The sequence below is a fragment of the Trachypithecus francoisi genome, unplaced genomic scaffold (genome assembly GCF_009764315.1).
Source record: "Trachypithecus francoisi isolate TF-2019V2 unplaced genomic scaffold, Tfra_2.0 Lachesis_group2, whole genome shotgun sequence".
Classification (NCBI taxonomy): Eukaryota; Metazoa; Chordata; class Mammalia; order Primates; family Cercopithecidae; genus Trachypithecus; species Trachypithecus francoisi.
Window position 1 is genome coordinate 134,612,858 of NW_022681465.1, and position 15,980 is coordinate 134,628,837.

A 15,980-nucleotide genomic window follows, 5' to 3' on the forward strand; every position below is an offset into this window, starting at 1 on the left:
GCTCGAGACCAGCCTCACCAACACGGTGAAACCCTGTCTCTACTAAAAATACAAAAAAAGGAAAAAAAAAAATTAGCTGGGTGTGGTGGCACATGCCTGTAATCCCAGCTACTTGGTAGGCTGAGGCACGTGAATCGCTTGAAACCCGGAGACTGAGGTTGCAGCAGCCGAAATCGCGCCACTGCACTTCAGCCTGGGCGAAAGACACTCCGTCTCAAAGAAAAAAATAAATAAATAAAATAAAATAAACCAACAAAAAACCCTGCATATCTATATTTTCGAATTTATATGTAAGATGTCTTCATTGTATGGGTTAAATCAAAAAAGAAAAGACAAAAGGAATGGAACTACCAGCCGCGACTGTCAGTAGAAGAGTGGTACCGGAACGGGGTGGAACACACGCAGGCGCACTAGGAAGTGCGCCTTTGCTAGGTTTTCTTTGGGAGGTTATTTTCGCGTCATAAATGTCTAAATTCATGGAAGTCTTACAAGAGCATGTTACACATTAAAATATAAGATTGTTTCTAGTTAATAAGGGGTCTATAAAAAATAAAGCAATAAGGTGTCTTGTTTAATTTTATGCCTTAAAGAAACAACCCTCAGCTACTACTTTTAAAAGTCAGTAAAAGGGTTAGGGATGGGAGGAGTCGAATATACGCAGGCGCAATATCGAGCGATCGGTCTGAGGCGGATCTAGAATCTCGTTAAAGGACAGCTCCTACAGCCAATCAAGGACAGAGTAGATGGCTTCTTCCAGGAGGAGACCGGAAATTAGTTACGGCTGCAGAGGGGAAGGCGGCTACCAGTGTAAAACCAGAGCTGAGGTGAGTGGGCGGCAACGGCTTGGGGCCCGCGCGTGTGTGCGTTTTTTTCTTCCCAACCCCGCGGTTTCCTCTGTACTGGGCTGGGAACTGGGGAGGCATGGAGGAGTTCGGCCTCCGAAGACGCTCTCTCGTCTTTTCTGTCCTGAGTCTCTGCGAGACCGCGGCCTCCCCGCCGCTCGCGGAGGTCTCGGGATGGACAGCCTGGAGGAGGGGTCTCAGCGCTGCAGTCCCGGGGCTTCCTCCGTGTGGGGTCGCCGAGCTGGAGTGGAGGTTGGGAGACCTGGTATCTAGTCCTCTCGCCGCTGTTTTTCTAAGCTGTGTGGCCTTGGGCGAGTTATTTGCCCTTTCTGGCCCTTGGTAACATGAGAGTAGCCCACCCTGCCCTTCCTTCTGGGAGCAGTTGTGAAACAGCTGAGATATGGGGGCAGGCGAGGGCGGTAGATCCCAACCAAGCCTAATCGTCAGGTCCATCTGGAGAGGTTTTTAAAGCGACATACCCGGGCCCATTCACAGTGGACAGAATGAATCAGATCTCTGGGGCTGGGACCCTGGAATATCAGTGGTCTTCTGGCGAGGCACCTTCTCCCCCAGTAGAATAAACACTAGATGTTGGATCTTGAGTCTAAGAACCAGTTATGATGCTTGGCTCTGGTTTTAATAAAATAAGACCTCCATCGCCTTTGAAAAGTTCCATCTAGAGAGACAGTAGAGAAGAATACAATTTTTGTAATATGCAAGTTCTAATTGTACAATTAGATGCTTCACGGCTTAGAGATATAAGAGCTTGCCCTTTGGAGCTAAAGGGACCTGGGATAAGAATTCCTGTTGTACCGTTTATTAACCTTTTGATCTGGGGCAACACTTCCCCTCATTGAGACTTGGGATCTTCACCTCTAAAATGAAATTGATAATAGAACTTAATTCGTGGGACCGTGTGGTGGCTCACGCCTGTAATCCCAGCACTTTGGGAGGCCGAGGTGGGCGGATCACCTGAGGTCAGGAGTTCCAGACCAGCCTGGCCAACATGGTGAAAACCTGTCTTTACCGAGAAATAAAAAGTTAGCTGGGCATGGTGGCACGCACTTGTGGTCCCTAGCTACTCAGGAGGGTCATGCAGTTGAATCCCTTGAACCCGGGAGGCAGAGGTGGCGGTGAGCCCTGATCGTACTACTGCCCTCCAGCGTGGGAGACAGATTGAGACCTTGTCTCAAAAAACAAAACAAAATAAACAACCTTAATTCATAGAATTGTTATGAAGATTATGTTAGGCCATAAAACAGCAGTACCTGTCATGTAGTTGGCCTTAGGAAAATGACAACCGAAGTATAGGAATGCACATCGTGTAGGAAAGTACAGAGCAGCACTCGTCACCTACAAAGGTTTGAGTGGGATGAAACGTAAGCTGTCAAAAATTGTGTTTTGAAGTACCAGATCAATATTAATTCCTTGATTTTGGTAATTGTGCTGTGGGTAGAAGAAAACATTTTTGTCCTGGGAAAACACACTGAAGTATTCAGGGGTAAAGGAATGAGAAACCAATAAAGCAAATGAAGGAAAATGTTAACATTTGGAGAATCTGAGTGAAGAATATGGTGTTCTTTGTATATTCATGCACTTTTTCTGTAATCTGAATTTATGTTAAAAGTTTTTAAAATGTTGGCTGGGTGTGGTGGCTCACACCTGTAATCCCAGCACTTTGGGAGGCCAAGGCAGGAGGATTGCTTGACCTCAGGAGTTCAAAACCAGCCCGAGTAACATGGCAAAACTCTGTCTCTACAAAATACACAAAAATTAGCTGGGCGTGGTGACATATGCTTGTACTCCCAGCTGCTTGGGAGGTTGAGGTGGGAGGATGGCTTGAGCCTGGGAGGTCGAGGCTGCATCATCCTATGCACCACTGTGGCATAGTGGAAACTCAGGGCTGCACCATACCTGCCCTTAGTACCTCACGAATTCTAAGTATAATATTGCTTCTAGTAGAATACTTGCCCCACCTGATGTTAGAGGGTGTTATATCTTGAAACTTTGATAATATCAGTGTAAAGAAGCACTTCAGAATCTTCTCATTGGATGGTATACCTAGGCTTAAGGTAGAGTAAGTAGAGGTTATTATGGCCATAAAAGATACTGGGTTTGAACCTGGGGTTTGAAATTTCTGTGATAGTTATAGGGAAGTTAATGTGTCCATACAGGCCGGGCGCGGTGGCTCACACCTGTAATCCCAGCACTTTGGGAGGCCAAGGTGGGCGGATCACCTGAGGTGGGGAATTAAGAGACCAACCTGGCCAACATGGCGAAATTCTGTCTCTACTAAAAATACAAAAATTAGCCGGGCATGGTGGTGTGCGCCTGTAATCCCAGCTACTTGGGAGGCTGAGGCAGGAGAATTGCTTGAGCCCAGGAGGCAGAGGTTGCAGTGAGCTGAGATTGTACCACTTCACTCCAGCCTGGGCATCAGAGCAAGACTCCGTCTCAAAAAAAAAAAAAAAAAAAGTTAATGTGTCCATATAAAATTGCATAGTATACTGTGACAAAAAGGGTATGGAACGGAATCATTTCATTCAGGAACTTTGGATAATACCATGTGTTTAGGATTTAGCAGTGTTAATTTTGTCAGTGTTTATGAGAGATAAAGTAAGTGTTTGCTATTGGAAATCAGTCTAACATAAAGCAAAAGTGATTGTGATATGAGATCGGGAGACACCATGTGTAGTTTGGTTATGGAGGAGTAGAGAAATGGGGCATAAGTGGTGAGGGGCGTGGAATCCAGAAGATTTTCTTGTTTTTTTTTGAGACAGATTCTCGCTCTGTCGCCCAGGCTGGGGTGCAGTGGTGCAATCTCGGCTCACTGCAAGTCCTGCCTCCTGAGTTCACACCATTCTCCTGCCTCAGCCTCCTGAGTGACTGGGACTACAGGCACCCGCCACCGTGCCTGGCTAATTTTTTTTGTATTTTAGTAGAGACGGAGTTTCACCCTGTTAGCCAGGATGGTCTCGATCTCCTGACCTTGTGATCCGCCTGCCTCGGCCTCCCGAAGTGCTGGGATTACAGGTGTGAGCCACCGCGCCCGGCCGAAGATTTTCTTTAGAGATCAGAAGATGCTACAGATTTTTTTATGCTGATGAAATTATTAGGGAGAGAATGGAAAATATGTGAAAGGTTGAGAATATAATGCCTACTTAGAAAATATGGCAAACTTTCCCTATCATAAATGTTAGTTTTAGAAACCAAGGAGATCATCTTGTCTTGGACCCCAAACTACTGGAAGAAAAGGAAGAAAATATTCTGTCTGTAGTTATGAAATGTAACAGGTTTGTTTTGTGGCTCTAATAAATCTTTGGTCTGTGTCCCTAGGTTCTTGATAGTCCACAATGGGTGAACCACAGCAAGTGAGTGCACTTCCACCACCTCCAATGCAATATATCAAGGAATATACCGATGAAAATATTCAAGAAGGCTTAGCTCCCAAGCCTCCCCCTCCAATAAAAGATAGTTACATGATGTTTGGCAATCAGTTCCAGTGCGATGATCTTATCATCCGCCCTTTGGAAAGTCAGGGCATCGAACGGCTTCATCCTATGCAGTTTGATCACAAGAAAGAACTGAGAAAACTTAATATGTCTATCCTTATTAATTTCTTGGACCTTTTAGATATTTTAATAAGGAGCCCTGGGAGTATAAAACGAGAAGAGAAACTAGAAGATCTTAAGCTGCTTTTTGTACACGTGCATCATCTTATAAATGAATACCGACCCCACCAAGCAAGAGAGACGTTGAGAGTCATGATGGAGGTCCAGAAACGTCAACGGCTTGAAACCGCTGAGAGGTTTCAAAAGCACCTAGAACGAGTAATTGAAATGATTCAGAATTGCTTGGCTTCTTTGCCTGATGATTTGCCTCATTCAGAAGCAGGAGTGAGAGTAAAAACTGAACCAATGGATGCTGATGATAGCAACAATTGTACTGGACAGAATGAACAAAGAGATAATTTAGGTCATAGGAGAGATCAGATTATAGAGAAAGATGCTGCCTTGTGTGTCCTAATTGATGAAATGAATGAAAGACCATGAAAGATGTTTATCTTTCTTTTTTTCCTTTTGATAAATAGCCTCATATATTAGTTTATTTTCTTTTGGACAGTCTTAAGAGAGGTTTCACTAAAAATGTAAATAGCTTTAATCTTGTCTCCAACTTTTTCAATTATGAGATGTCATAGGCAGTAATTTCATTGTATAACAAGCATAGACAATGAGTACCCCTGCACTAAGAATAATCACTTTAAAAAGCAAAGTGTTCACTGCTGTTGTATGGGACATTCCTATGTTTTGGAGTTGCAGTAAAACTTTGATGATAACCTCAGTAACAGCAAAAGTTTTCGTCTTTGAAAAGGGGATTTATCATTTAAGAATGATAGAGGAATAATGGATATCAATCTCTATAAATGTAAAACTATGAAATCTTCAAACTTATTCCATTAAAAATTTTGCTTAAGTTCCAAGAGGTAGTGTAACATGTTAATAGAGAGGAGCCCAGAAGAATTATAAAACAGAAACTTTATTTTTTCCTCATGACTGCTCCTGTAAACCCACTATCTCAGTCTTTTCTCCCTATCCTAAATGGACTCTTGCAGGCAAGTCCCGTGAATTGTTTTTTTCTCCAGTCACTCAGGTAATAAGTCCTTTGGTCATTTTAAGTTACAGACATTAATTTTAGTAATTAAGATGTCTATGTCATTAGCTACACATTTTCTTTAAAGCTAAGCCCAGACTTGCTTAAGTCCACAATGGGAAAGGGGTTTGACGGCAGAGATTGCTAGGTGTCTACCAGAGAGTCTTGTTCTTTGAAGATATGTTGCCAAGATGTGGCAACCCAACCAGGGACATTTCCGTACTCCCAGCATCTCTGTGAGAACATATGACTAAGTTCTAGGCAGTGAAATGTGGGCATAGAAATCCATGCTTGCCCCATAAACATTTCTTGCATGATCCTCCATTCTTTTCTCCCAACTGCTGGTTGCATGGTCATATCCAGGATAAGTTTGGAAGCCACAGAAGATGGCAAAGATTGTCAATCTGGGTCTTTGAATGACTATGAGGACTAAGTCTTCTTTTCATTAACTCCACTCTGCCCCTAGCTAATTGGACTTTATGTGAGCACTTTCTTCTCCCCACTGTCCATCACCTCTTCCACCACGGTGTTAGTAGAGAGTTGACTTTGTTTCTGAGGATCTCTGCCTGCCATTTTCTTAATGTAAGCCAGTGGTTCTTAAAGTGTGTGGTCCTGGACCAGCAGCATTGGTACCACTTGGGAACTCACTAGAAATAAAAGTTTTAGTATAATCCATAGGTTCAGAAAAATAAGAAATAAATGAAGTTTCTCTAGCTCTATCCCAGACCTTTTCAACCAGAAAGTTGAAAAGACCAACGGGGGCAACATAGTAAGACCTTCTCTCTATTGCTGTTTAATTTTAAAAGGAAAGGATATGGGGTATGTTGATTGAAGGATAAGTTGAATATATAAACCATGAGGAGGACAGAAAGTGTCTGAAGTTTTGAGTTAGTAGCCCTGGAGACCATCTTTCCTGTTAGCTTCATTCTCTTTACTGATGAACTTCTTTAATGATGTAGGTGGAGAACATGGCAGCTAACAGTTCCCATGTGTTAAGCATTTCTGTGTTTACCACTGTCTGGGAATTCGCTCTCAAATACTAAAAAAATGAGGTTAATGAACGACTTAGACATGAGGAATTAGGGGTTGCATACTTGATTCCAACTGGGCACATCAACTGGGACTTGGATCCCATAAGAGTTTGACAGTCCCCACTATGTCTGTGTATGGAAGAGTCAGTCTGTCTTTCAGAGGAAGGAAGTGGTGCTGAGCTAACAATAACGAGATATCCACTACAAAACAGGCACGTGTAAACTTAATATAAATAGCAAAAATAAACTGTACAAATCCGTATTCTCTTTATGAGAGTAGTTTTTCCCCAGCTATTTATTTATTCATGGTATTCATTTGATGAGTACTTACTGTGGTCCCCTCTATGCCTGATACTAGTTTAAGTGTTGGATGTATGGGAAGGGTGAAGGAAAATGTAACCAAGATAATAAAATGAATAGATTTTTGAAGGTGGTAAGTTTGTGTCTTAACCATTCAGCCATTACAGCACCTTCAGAAGAATCTTCCTTCCAATTATGTTTCTATTGTCTGTTCAAATCACCTTGTCCACATTATCTTCTCTTTTCAAGGCATGTGTATGTGTTCACTTTTTTTTTGTCTTTTAAAACTTTTTTTTTTTTTTTTTGAGATGAAGTCTCACTCTCGCCAGGCTGGAGTGCAGTGGCGCAATCTGGGGCCACTGCAACCTCCAACTCCCAGGTTCAAGCGATGCTCCTGCCTCAGCCTCCCGAGTAGCTGGGACTACAGGCACGTGCCACCACGCCCACTAAATTTTGTATTTTTAGTAGAGAAGGAGTTTCACCATGTTGACCAGGATGGCCTGGATCTCCTGACCTTGTGATCTGCCCACTTGGGCCTCTCAAAGTGCTGGGATTACAGGAGTGAGCCACCGTTCTCAGCCTAAAATTTTTTTTTTCTTTTTGAGTAGGGATGAGGTCTCACTACGTTGCCCAGGTTGGTTTCCAACTCCTGAGCTCAATCCTCCAGCCTCCCAAAGTGCTGGGATTACAGGCGTGAACCACCGTGCTTAACCTCACATTTGTTAAGGACTTTAGAAGGCAACTTTGCCAGGTATGGTGACTCACACCTGTGATCCCACCACTGAGAGACTGAGGCGGGAGGATCACTTAAGTCCAGGAGTTCAAGACCCGCCTGGGCAACATAGGGAGACCCCATCTCTACAAAGAAATTTAAAAATTAGCTGGATGTGATGGCACATGCCTGTGGTTTCAGCCATTCCAGAGGCTGAAGTAGAAGGGTCCCTGGAGTCCAGGAGGTCAAGGCTACAGTGAGCCACGGTGATGCCACTGTACTCCAGCTTGGATGACAGAGCAAGATCCTGTCTCAAAAACAAAAGAAGGCAGCTTCAACTCATGCACTGAGCTCCAAGATTACTGGGAATGGCAGGTGCAGATATCTCATGAGGAGATACAAAGTTGGCATAACTTGGATGAGAAAGGCTATGATGACTACAATATAGTGAGGGAGGAGGTTGGAGCTTGAGAAGCAGGTGGAGGACAGATGTATATGATTTAGAGGGTCAAGGGAAGGAGTTGGATTTTTATTTGAAATCTGATGAGAAATTATGTTTGCAATTGATTTCTCATCAGCTTTTACTAAAATACAGAGAATCTGTAGGAAGGGTACTAGCTATCCTTTGATAGCTTTCTAAGTACCACAAATTGTGCTAAGTGCTTTGTAGCCATTCTCTTATTTAATCCTTAGAACAATCCTATGAAGAAACTTCTAAATCTGTTGGGATTTATGGCTGTAAGTTGCTGGCAGTGTTTGAATCTCTTTGTATAAATAAAGTTATTTTAGCCTTACAGCTATTTAATGAAATCAGTATTCTTTTTATACTTACATTTCAGAAGAGGAAGTGAAGGGTCAGGGAAGTTACATAATTTACCCAAGGTTACCTGACTAGTGAGTGGCAAAGCCAGAATGGAAACTAGGCATTCTAGTTTTCAAAGCCTGAGCGCTCAACCTTCATACTTCATTGCCTCTCCATTCCCTCATGTTGTTACTAAGTCATCTAGGCAAATAAGTAGTGAAATCAAGAGTAGAGCCAATATTTTGATGCTAAAGTCTGTGCTTGTAAATACTACTTGATACTGGGCTGAACAGATTTATAGATGGAAATTATGAGTTCCCTTTGAACATATTAAGGTGCTTATGTCTTAGCTTAGACTTCTATGAGTATCTTGAGGAGATTCTGTGCTTATAACTCTAATCTTCCTAAAAACTCTTAGCAGGTATTATCCCCATTTTATGAGTAATGAAAATTGAGGATTAGAGTTTAGATTTGCTCAGGTTGGAATCTAGGTCAGGAATTGGCAAACTCTTTTGTAAAGATTCAATTAGTAAATATTTTAGGCATTGAGGACTGTGCAGTTTCCGTTGCAGCTACTCAACTGCTGTGGGTGGAAAGCAGCCATAGACAATGCATAAACAAGAGAGCTCAGTTCCAATACAGCTTTCTATATGGACACTGAATTTTGAATTTCAATAATTTTCATATGTGAAATATTCTGATTTTTTCCAACTGTTTAGCATATACAATTAGAGTACAAAATGAGACAGCAGGCTGGATTTGGCTGGTGAGCCATGATAACCTAGTTAATTGGATTCTAAACTTTGGAGTGTTTTCACAAAGCTACTAATAAAAAATCACAGAAATACAAATTACAGAAGCTTCTTCATAGTATTGTTCCAGGAGAAGTGTTGTATTCATAGTATTGTAGCCAGGAGAATGGCTACAAAGCACTTAAGTTTTATTTTGCTTTTAATTGATAAATTATTTATTTGTGAGGTACAATGTAATGTTTTAATATATGTATACCCTACTGAGCCTTTTTTCTTTTGCATACCACTGGCACTTAGAATTAAATTTGTGAGCGGGTTTCAAGTTGCATTGTGATGAGGCTACCGGTAAGTGGCACTCTTACCTCAGATTTAAGAGCTGTAGCTGGTTGCAGAGTAGACTCAAATGAAGAAACCCAGAGGTACTGCTCACCCTAACTTACCCTAACTCTGGGTAGTGTCAGAATTAAATTGAGTCATTAGATACGTACTTGGTCTGTTGAATTAGAGAAGTGGTTGGTGTTGGAAAACACCCCAGAATCCTAGGGTTCTACTGTTTAATCAGTTGTATATCTTGGTTTGGTAATATTAACTTCTGGCTGGGCGTGGTGGCTCATGCCTTTAATCCCAGCACTTTGGGAGGCGGAGGCGGGCAGATCACCTGGGGTCAGAAGTTCATAGACCAGCCTGACCAACGGTGAAACCATGTCTCTACTAAAAATACAAAATTAGCCGGGCACGGTGGCACATGCCTGTAATCCCAGCTACTCGGGAGGCTGAGGCAGGAGAATTGCTTGAACCTGTGAGGCAGAGGTTGCAGCGAACTGAGATCGCACCATTGTACTCCAGCCTGGACAAGAGCAAAACTCTGTCTCAAAAAAAAAAAAAGAAAAAGAAAACCAACTTCCGTAAAACTCAATTTCCTTTACTATGGTAAACATAATACGTATCTCTCCATAGTGTAGGTACCATCTAATGCTGGGAATGAAAGAGAAGACCCACCCTAATTCTCTTAAAATAATTTTTTTTTATTATACTTTAAGTTCTGGAATATATGTGCAGAACATGCAGGTTTGTTACATAGGTATACACGTGCCATGGAGACCCATCCTAATTCTTTCTGGAACGCATTTGCCTCCAAGCAACATACTCAGAGCTTGCTGAACATCTGTGCAGAAGCATCTGATCTGAAAGGGCAGCAGGAGTGCCCTGGCGGCTTAAGTGGTGCTTGAGTCTGGGGCTCTGAGTCCCTGCTACTTGCAGGGGAGAGTGATAAAGAAAAAAAATAAAAAAGAGGAAGGCACAAATAATAGCAGAAATGGAAGGGGGGACATTATTATAGTAAAAAATAAAATATGGATTTTTAATAAGTTAGAAAATTTTTTATTTATTTAGAAAATTACCAATGCAGATTGAGGAATAGGAAACCAGGATAATTCTCTAACAATTAAAAAAAATGGATCAATAGTCAAAATCTTTTCACAAAGAAAGCTTCAAAGTTCAAATAGCTATATGGGGAATCTTAAAGTCAGCTGATTAGCAAAAGCAAACAAGCAAACAAAAACACAAAACCAAACAAACAAAAAATAGCTTTGCTGGCAAGTCTGCCAAACATTGCCAGAAAAAAATACAAGAATAAATAAATAAATAATGATTCCAGTCTTATACAGACTCTTTCAGAGAATAGAAAAACAGGAAGTGTCAACTCTTTTTATGAGACTAGCATGAAATCTTAGCAAATTGGACCCAATAATATGTAAAAATAAAAGGTAATGTATTATGTTTATCTCAGGAATGTAGAATAGATAAGTAAAATGTCACAACAATATAAATTGAAGAAAAATAACTTGGTCATCTCAAAAGATGTGCAAATGGTAGTTATAAAATTTAGCATTGGCCGGGCGTGGTGGCTCATGCCTTTAATCCCAGCATTTAGGGAGGTGGAGGTAGGTGGATCAATTGAGGTCAGGAGTTCAAGACCAGCCTGGTCAACATGGCAAAATCCTGTCTCTACTAAAAATAGAAAAAAAATTAGCCAGGCGTGGTAGCCCGCACCTGTAATCCCACCTATTTGAGAGGCCGGGGCAGGAGAATTGCATGAACCCGGGAGGTGGAGGTTGTAGTGAGCCGAGGTCGCGCCACTGCACTCCAGCCTGGGCGACACAGTGACGCTCTATCTCAAAAAAAAAAAAAAAAAAAAAAAAAGCATCTATCCATGAAAAAGATAAAAACCTTTAGAACTTTAGAAATGGAAGAAGACTTCCTTAATGTAATAAATAGTAGCTCCATAAAACCTATCGCACGTATTATATTCAAGATGAAAACCTGTAACTTTTCCTTTGAGAGCTGGAGTAAAATGAGGATGCCTGCTATCAAAATTTCTATTAAATATGTACTAGATTTCCTAACCAACATGGCAAGGAAAAAAAAGTACTATTGAAAAGGAAGGAACAAAACTGTCGTTATTTGCAGAAAATGGTTGTTAACATAGAAAATTCAGTATAGGCTGGGCGCGGTGGCTCAAGCCTGTAATCCCAGCACTTTGGGAGGCCGAGACGGGCGGATCATGAGGTCAGGAGATCAAGACTATCCTGGCTAACACGGTGAAACCCCGTCTCTACTAAAAATGCAAAAAATTAGCTGGGCGAGGTGGCGGGCGCCTGTGGTCCCAGCTACTCGGGAGGCTGAGGCAGGAGAATGGCGTGAACCTGGGAGGCGGAGGTTGCAGTGAGCTGAGATCCGGCCACTGCACTCCAGCCTGGGCGACAGAGCAAGACTCTGTCTCAAAAAAAAAGAAAAGAAAATTCAGTATAACCCACAGATAACTTATTAATGAGTTTACTGATTGCTGAGGAAAAAATATTCAGAAATAAATTTTGTTTTGGTATATCAGCAACAAACAATAATTTAAAAATGAGGTAGTAGGCCAGGAGTGGTGGCTTATGCCTGTAATCTCAGCACTTTGGGAAGCTGAGGCAGGAGGCTTGCTTTAGCTCAGGAGCTCAAAACCAGCCTAGGCAACGTAGTGAGACCCCATCTCTGCCAAATGAAAAATAAAGACACTAGCTGGAATGATGGCATGTGTCAGCTGCTTGGGAGGCTAAGGTGGGAGGATTGCTTGAGCCTGGGAGGTTGAAGCTGCAGTGAACCATGATCACACCACTGCACTCTAGCCTGGGTAACAGAGTGAATCCCTGTATTGGGGCGGGGGAGGGGGAAGATACTACATAAAGTAGGATTACTAATATGAAATACCAGGAATAAATAAAAAAATTAATTGAAGGTTTCCATTGAGAAAATTTTTACATTTTATTAAGAGATATTAAAGAAAATTCAGGCCAGGCATGATGGCTCACGCCTGTAATCCCAGCACTTTGGGAGGCCAAAGTGGGTGAATGACTTAAAGCCAGGAGTTTGAGACCAACCTGGCCAATAGGGAGAAACCACATTTCTACTAAAAATGCAAAAAATTAGCCAGGTGCGATGGCACAAGCCTGTGATTCCAGCTACTCAGGTGGCTGAAACACGAGAATCATTTGGACTTGGGAGGTAGAGGTTGCAGTGAGCTGAGATTGTGCCACTGCACTCCAGCCTGGGCAACAAAGTGAGACTCTGTCTCAAAAATATTTTAAAATAAAAATAAATAAATAAATAAAATCTAAATATAAGGAAAGAGAAAACATGTTTATGGATTAGAATACTAAACATTGTAAAGAGGTCAAATTTATTCCAGATTGATCTGTGGTTTCAATATTAGCCAGTCAAATTCTCACCAGGTTTTAAAAAAATTTGCTAAAGTGATTCTAAAATTTATAGGAGGTACAATGTACCTGGATAGCCAGATTCCTTTGAAAAAGGACAAATCGAAAGATTTGCTTCACATGATATTAACATCTGTCATAATGCTGCTATAATTAAAACATGCTGTACTGGCAGACCAATAGAGAAATATATGATTGGAACAGACTAGAAAGCCAGGAAATAGATCTATACCTATGATTGTTTTTTTCAGTCCTATCTTTAAAAATAAAAGTTGTATATATTAAGGAGTACAATATAATATTTTGATATACATATACATGGTGAACTGATTACTACAGTCAAGCTAATGAGCAGATCCATCTCTTTACATGGTTTCCTTCCCCCGCCAGTGGGTGGGTAATGAATATTTATTATTTTATTTTTAATTAAAATTTTTAAAAAAATAGAGATGGGGTCTTGCTGTGTTGCCCAGGCCGGTCTTGAACTTCTGGCCTCAAGCAGTCCTCCCAACTTGACCTCCCAAAGTGCTGGGAGTACAGGCCATTGTGTGCAGGCCTATTTTATGTTTTAATTGACAGTAATTGTACATATTCATGGGGTATGTATTGATGTTTTGATGCATATACTGTATACTGCAGTGGTCCCCAAACCCCTGGCCGTGGACTGGTACCTGCTCATGGTGTGTTAGGAACTGGACCACACAGCATGAGGTGAGCAGCAGGTGAGTGAACATTACTGCCTGAGCTCTGCCTCCTGTCAGATCAGCAGTGGTATTAAATTCTTATAGGAGTGCGAGCCCTATTATAAACTTTGTATATGAGGGATCTAGGTTGTGCACTCCTTATGAGAATCTAATGCCTGATGATCTGAGGTGGAACAGTTTCATCCCAAAACCATCCCTCCACCCCAATTTTCCATGGAAAAGCTGTCTTCCACAAAACTGGTTCCTGGTGTCAAAAATGTTGAGGACCACTGATCAGATCAGTATACCGATCAGATCAGTATAATTGGCGTATCCATCATTTCAAACATTTATCATTTTGTTCTATTAGAAACATTCAATATCCTCCTTCTAGCTATTTGAAACTGTATAACACTGTTAACTATGGCAATTCTACAGTGGTGTAGAACAGTAGAACTTACTCCTCCTATCTCATTGTAATTTTCTATCCTTTAACAAATCTGTCCCTATCCTTCCTCCCTCTATCATTCCCAGCCTCTAGTATCCTCTATTTTACTTTTATAAGATCAACATTTTTTAGCTTCTACATATGAATGAGAAAATGTAGTGTTTAACTTTCTGTTCCTGGCTTATTTCACTTAACATAATGTTGTCTGATTCCATCCACATTGCTGCAAATGACAAGATTTAATTCTTTTTTATGATTGAAGAGTATTCCACTGTGTATATATACCACATTTTGTTACCCATTTATCTGTTGTTGGATACCTAAGTTGATTCCATATTTTGTCTATTGTGATTGTGCTGCAATAAGCATGGGGATGCAGATATCTCTGATACACTGATTTCCTTTCCTTTGGATAAATGCCCAGTAGTGGAATTGTTGGATCACATCGTAGTTCTATTTTTAGCTTTTTGAGAAACCTACATACTGTTTTCTGTAGTGGCTCTACTAGTCTACATTCCCACCAAGTGTTTAAGAGTTCTTTTTTCCTGCAATCCCAGCAGTTTGGGAGGCTGAGGCGGGTGGATCACCTGAGGTCGGGAGTTTGAGACCAGCCTGATCAACATGGAGAAACCCTGTCTCCACTAAAGATACAAAATTCTCCAGGCATAGTGGCACATGGCTGTAATCCCAGTTACTCAAGAGGCTGAGGCAGGAGAATCACTTGAACCTGGGAGGTGGAGGTTGCAGTGAGCTGAGATTGCACCATTGCACTCCAGCCTGGGCAACAAGAGTGAAACTCCGTCTCAAAAAAAAAAAAAAAAAAGTGTTTTTTTCTCTACTTCCTCACCAGCATTTATGTTTTCTTTTTTTCATAATTGTCGTCTTGAGGTGAGATGATACCTCATTATACTTTTGGTTTGCATTTCTTGGTTTTTTGTTTTTGTTTTTGTTTTTTTTTTTTGAGATGGAGTTTTGTTCTTGTTGCCCAGGCTGGAGTGCAATGGTGTGACCTCGGCTAACTGCAACCTCTGCCTCTGGGATTACAGGTGTGCAGCACCACATCTGATTAATTTTGTATTTTTAGTAGAGACGGGGTTTCACCATATTGGTCAGGCTAGTCTCGAACTCCTGACCTCAGCTGATCCACCTCCTTTGGCCTCCCAAAGTGCTGGGATCATAGGCATGAGCCACCAAGCCCGACCTGCATTTCTCTGATTAATTAGTGTTGTTGAGCATTTTTTTCATATACTTGTTGACCATCTTTATATATTTTCTTTTGAGAAATGTTTGTACAGATCATTTGCTCATTGTAAAATCAGACTGTTTATTTCTTGCTATTGAGATGTTTGAGTTCCTTGTATATTCTGGACATTAATCCTCCACTGGATGAATAGCTTACAAACACTTTCTCCCATTCTGTAGGTTATCTTTTCACTCTTTTGATTGTGTCCTATGATGTGCAGTGTGTGTTTGTTTGTTTTTTCAGACAGAGTATCACTCTGTCACCCAGGCTGGAGTGCAGTGGCACGATCTTGGCTCACTGCAACCTCGGCCTCCCAGGTTCAAGTGATTCTCCCACCTCAGCCTCCGGAGTTGCTGGGATTACAGGCTCATTCCATAATGTCTGGTTAATTTTTGTAATTTTAGTAGAGACAGGCCTCTGCCAGGCTTGTCTCGAACTCTTGACCTCAGGTGATCCACGTCCCCTGGCCTCCCAAACTGCTGAGATTACAGGCATGAGCTACCATGCCTGGCCCTAATGTACAGGTTTTTACTTGGATATAACCTAACTTGTTTATTTTTGCTTTTGTTGCCTGCGTGGTTGAGGTTTTATTCATAAAATATTTTCTTCGATCAATGCCTTGAAGCAATTCCCTTATATTGTCTTCTAGTAGTTTTATAGTTTGGGATCTTACATCTAGGTCTTTGATCCATTTTGAATTTATTTTTAGGGTTTTATAGGGTATTATAGGGTTATAGGTGAGGGTCTAGTTTCAGTCTT

The 15,980-nt window shown here is 41.3% G+C and overlaps 1 protein-coding gene across 2 annotated transcripts; it reads left to right on the forward strand.

Annotated features, from left to right (window-relative positions):
* Positions 1 to 669: 669 nt before the first annotated feature.
* On the forward strand, positions 670 to 6,163 carry MED7 (mediator complex subunit 7). Of its 2 annotated transcripts, none has more exons than XM_033180484.1 (2): positions 670 to 824; positions 4,179 to 6,163. In XM_033180484.1, the coding sequence occupies exon 2, from the start codon at positions 4,196 to 4,198 to the stop codon at positions 4,892 to 4,894; it is 699 nt and encodes a 232-aa protein (XP_033036375.1). In that variant the 5' UTR covers positions 670 to 824; positions 4,179 to 4,195; the 3' UTR covers positions 4,895 to 6,163. The 2 variants fall into 2 exon arrangements, with proteins under 2 accessions (XP_033036375.1, XP_033036376.1); XM_033180485.1 differs by lacking the exon at positions 670 to 824 and adding an exon at positions 897 to 1,094.
* Positions 6,164 to 15,980: the final 9,817 nt, after the last annotated feature.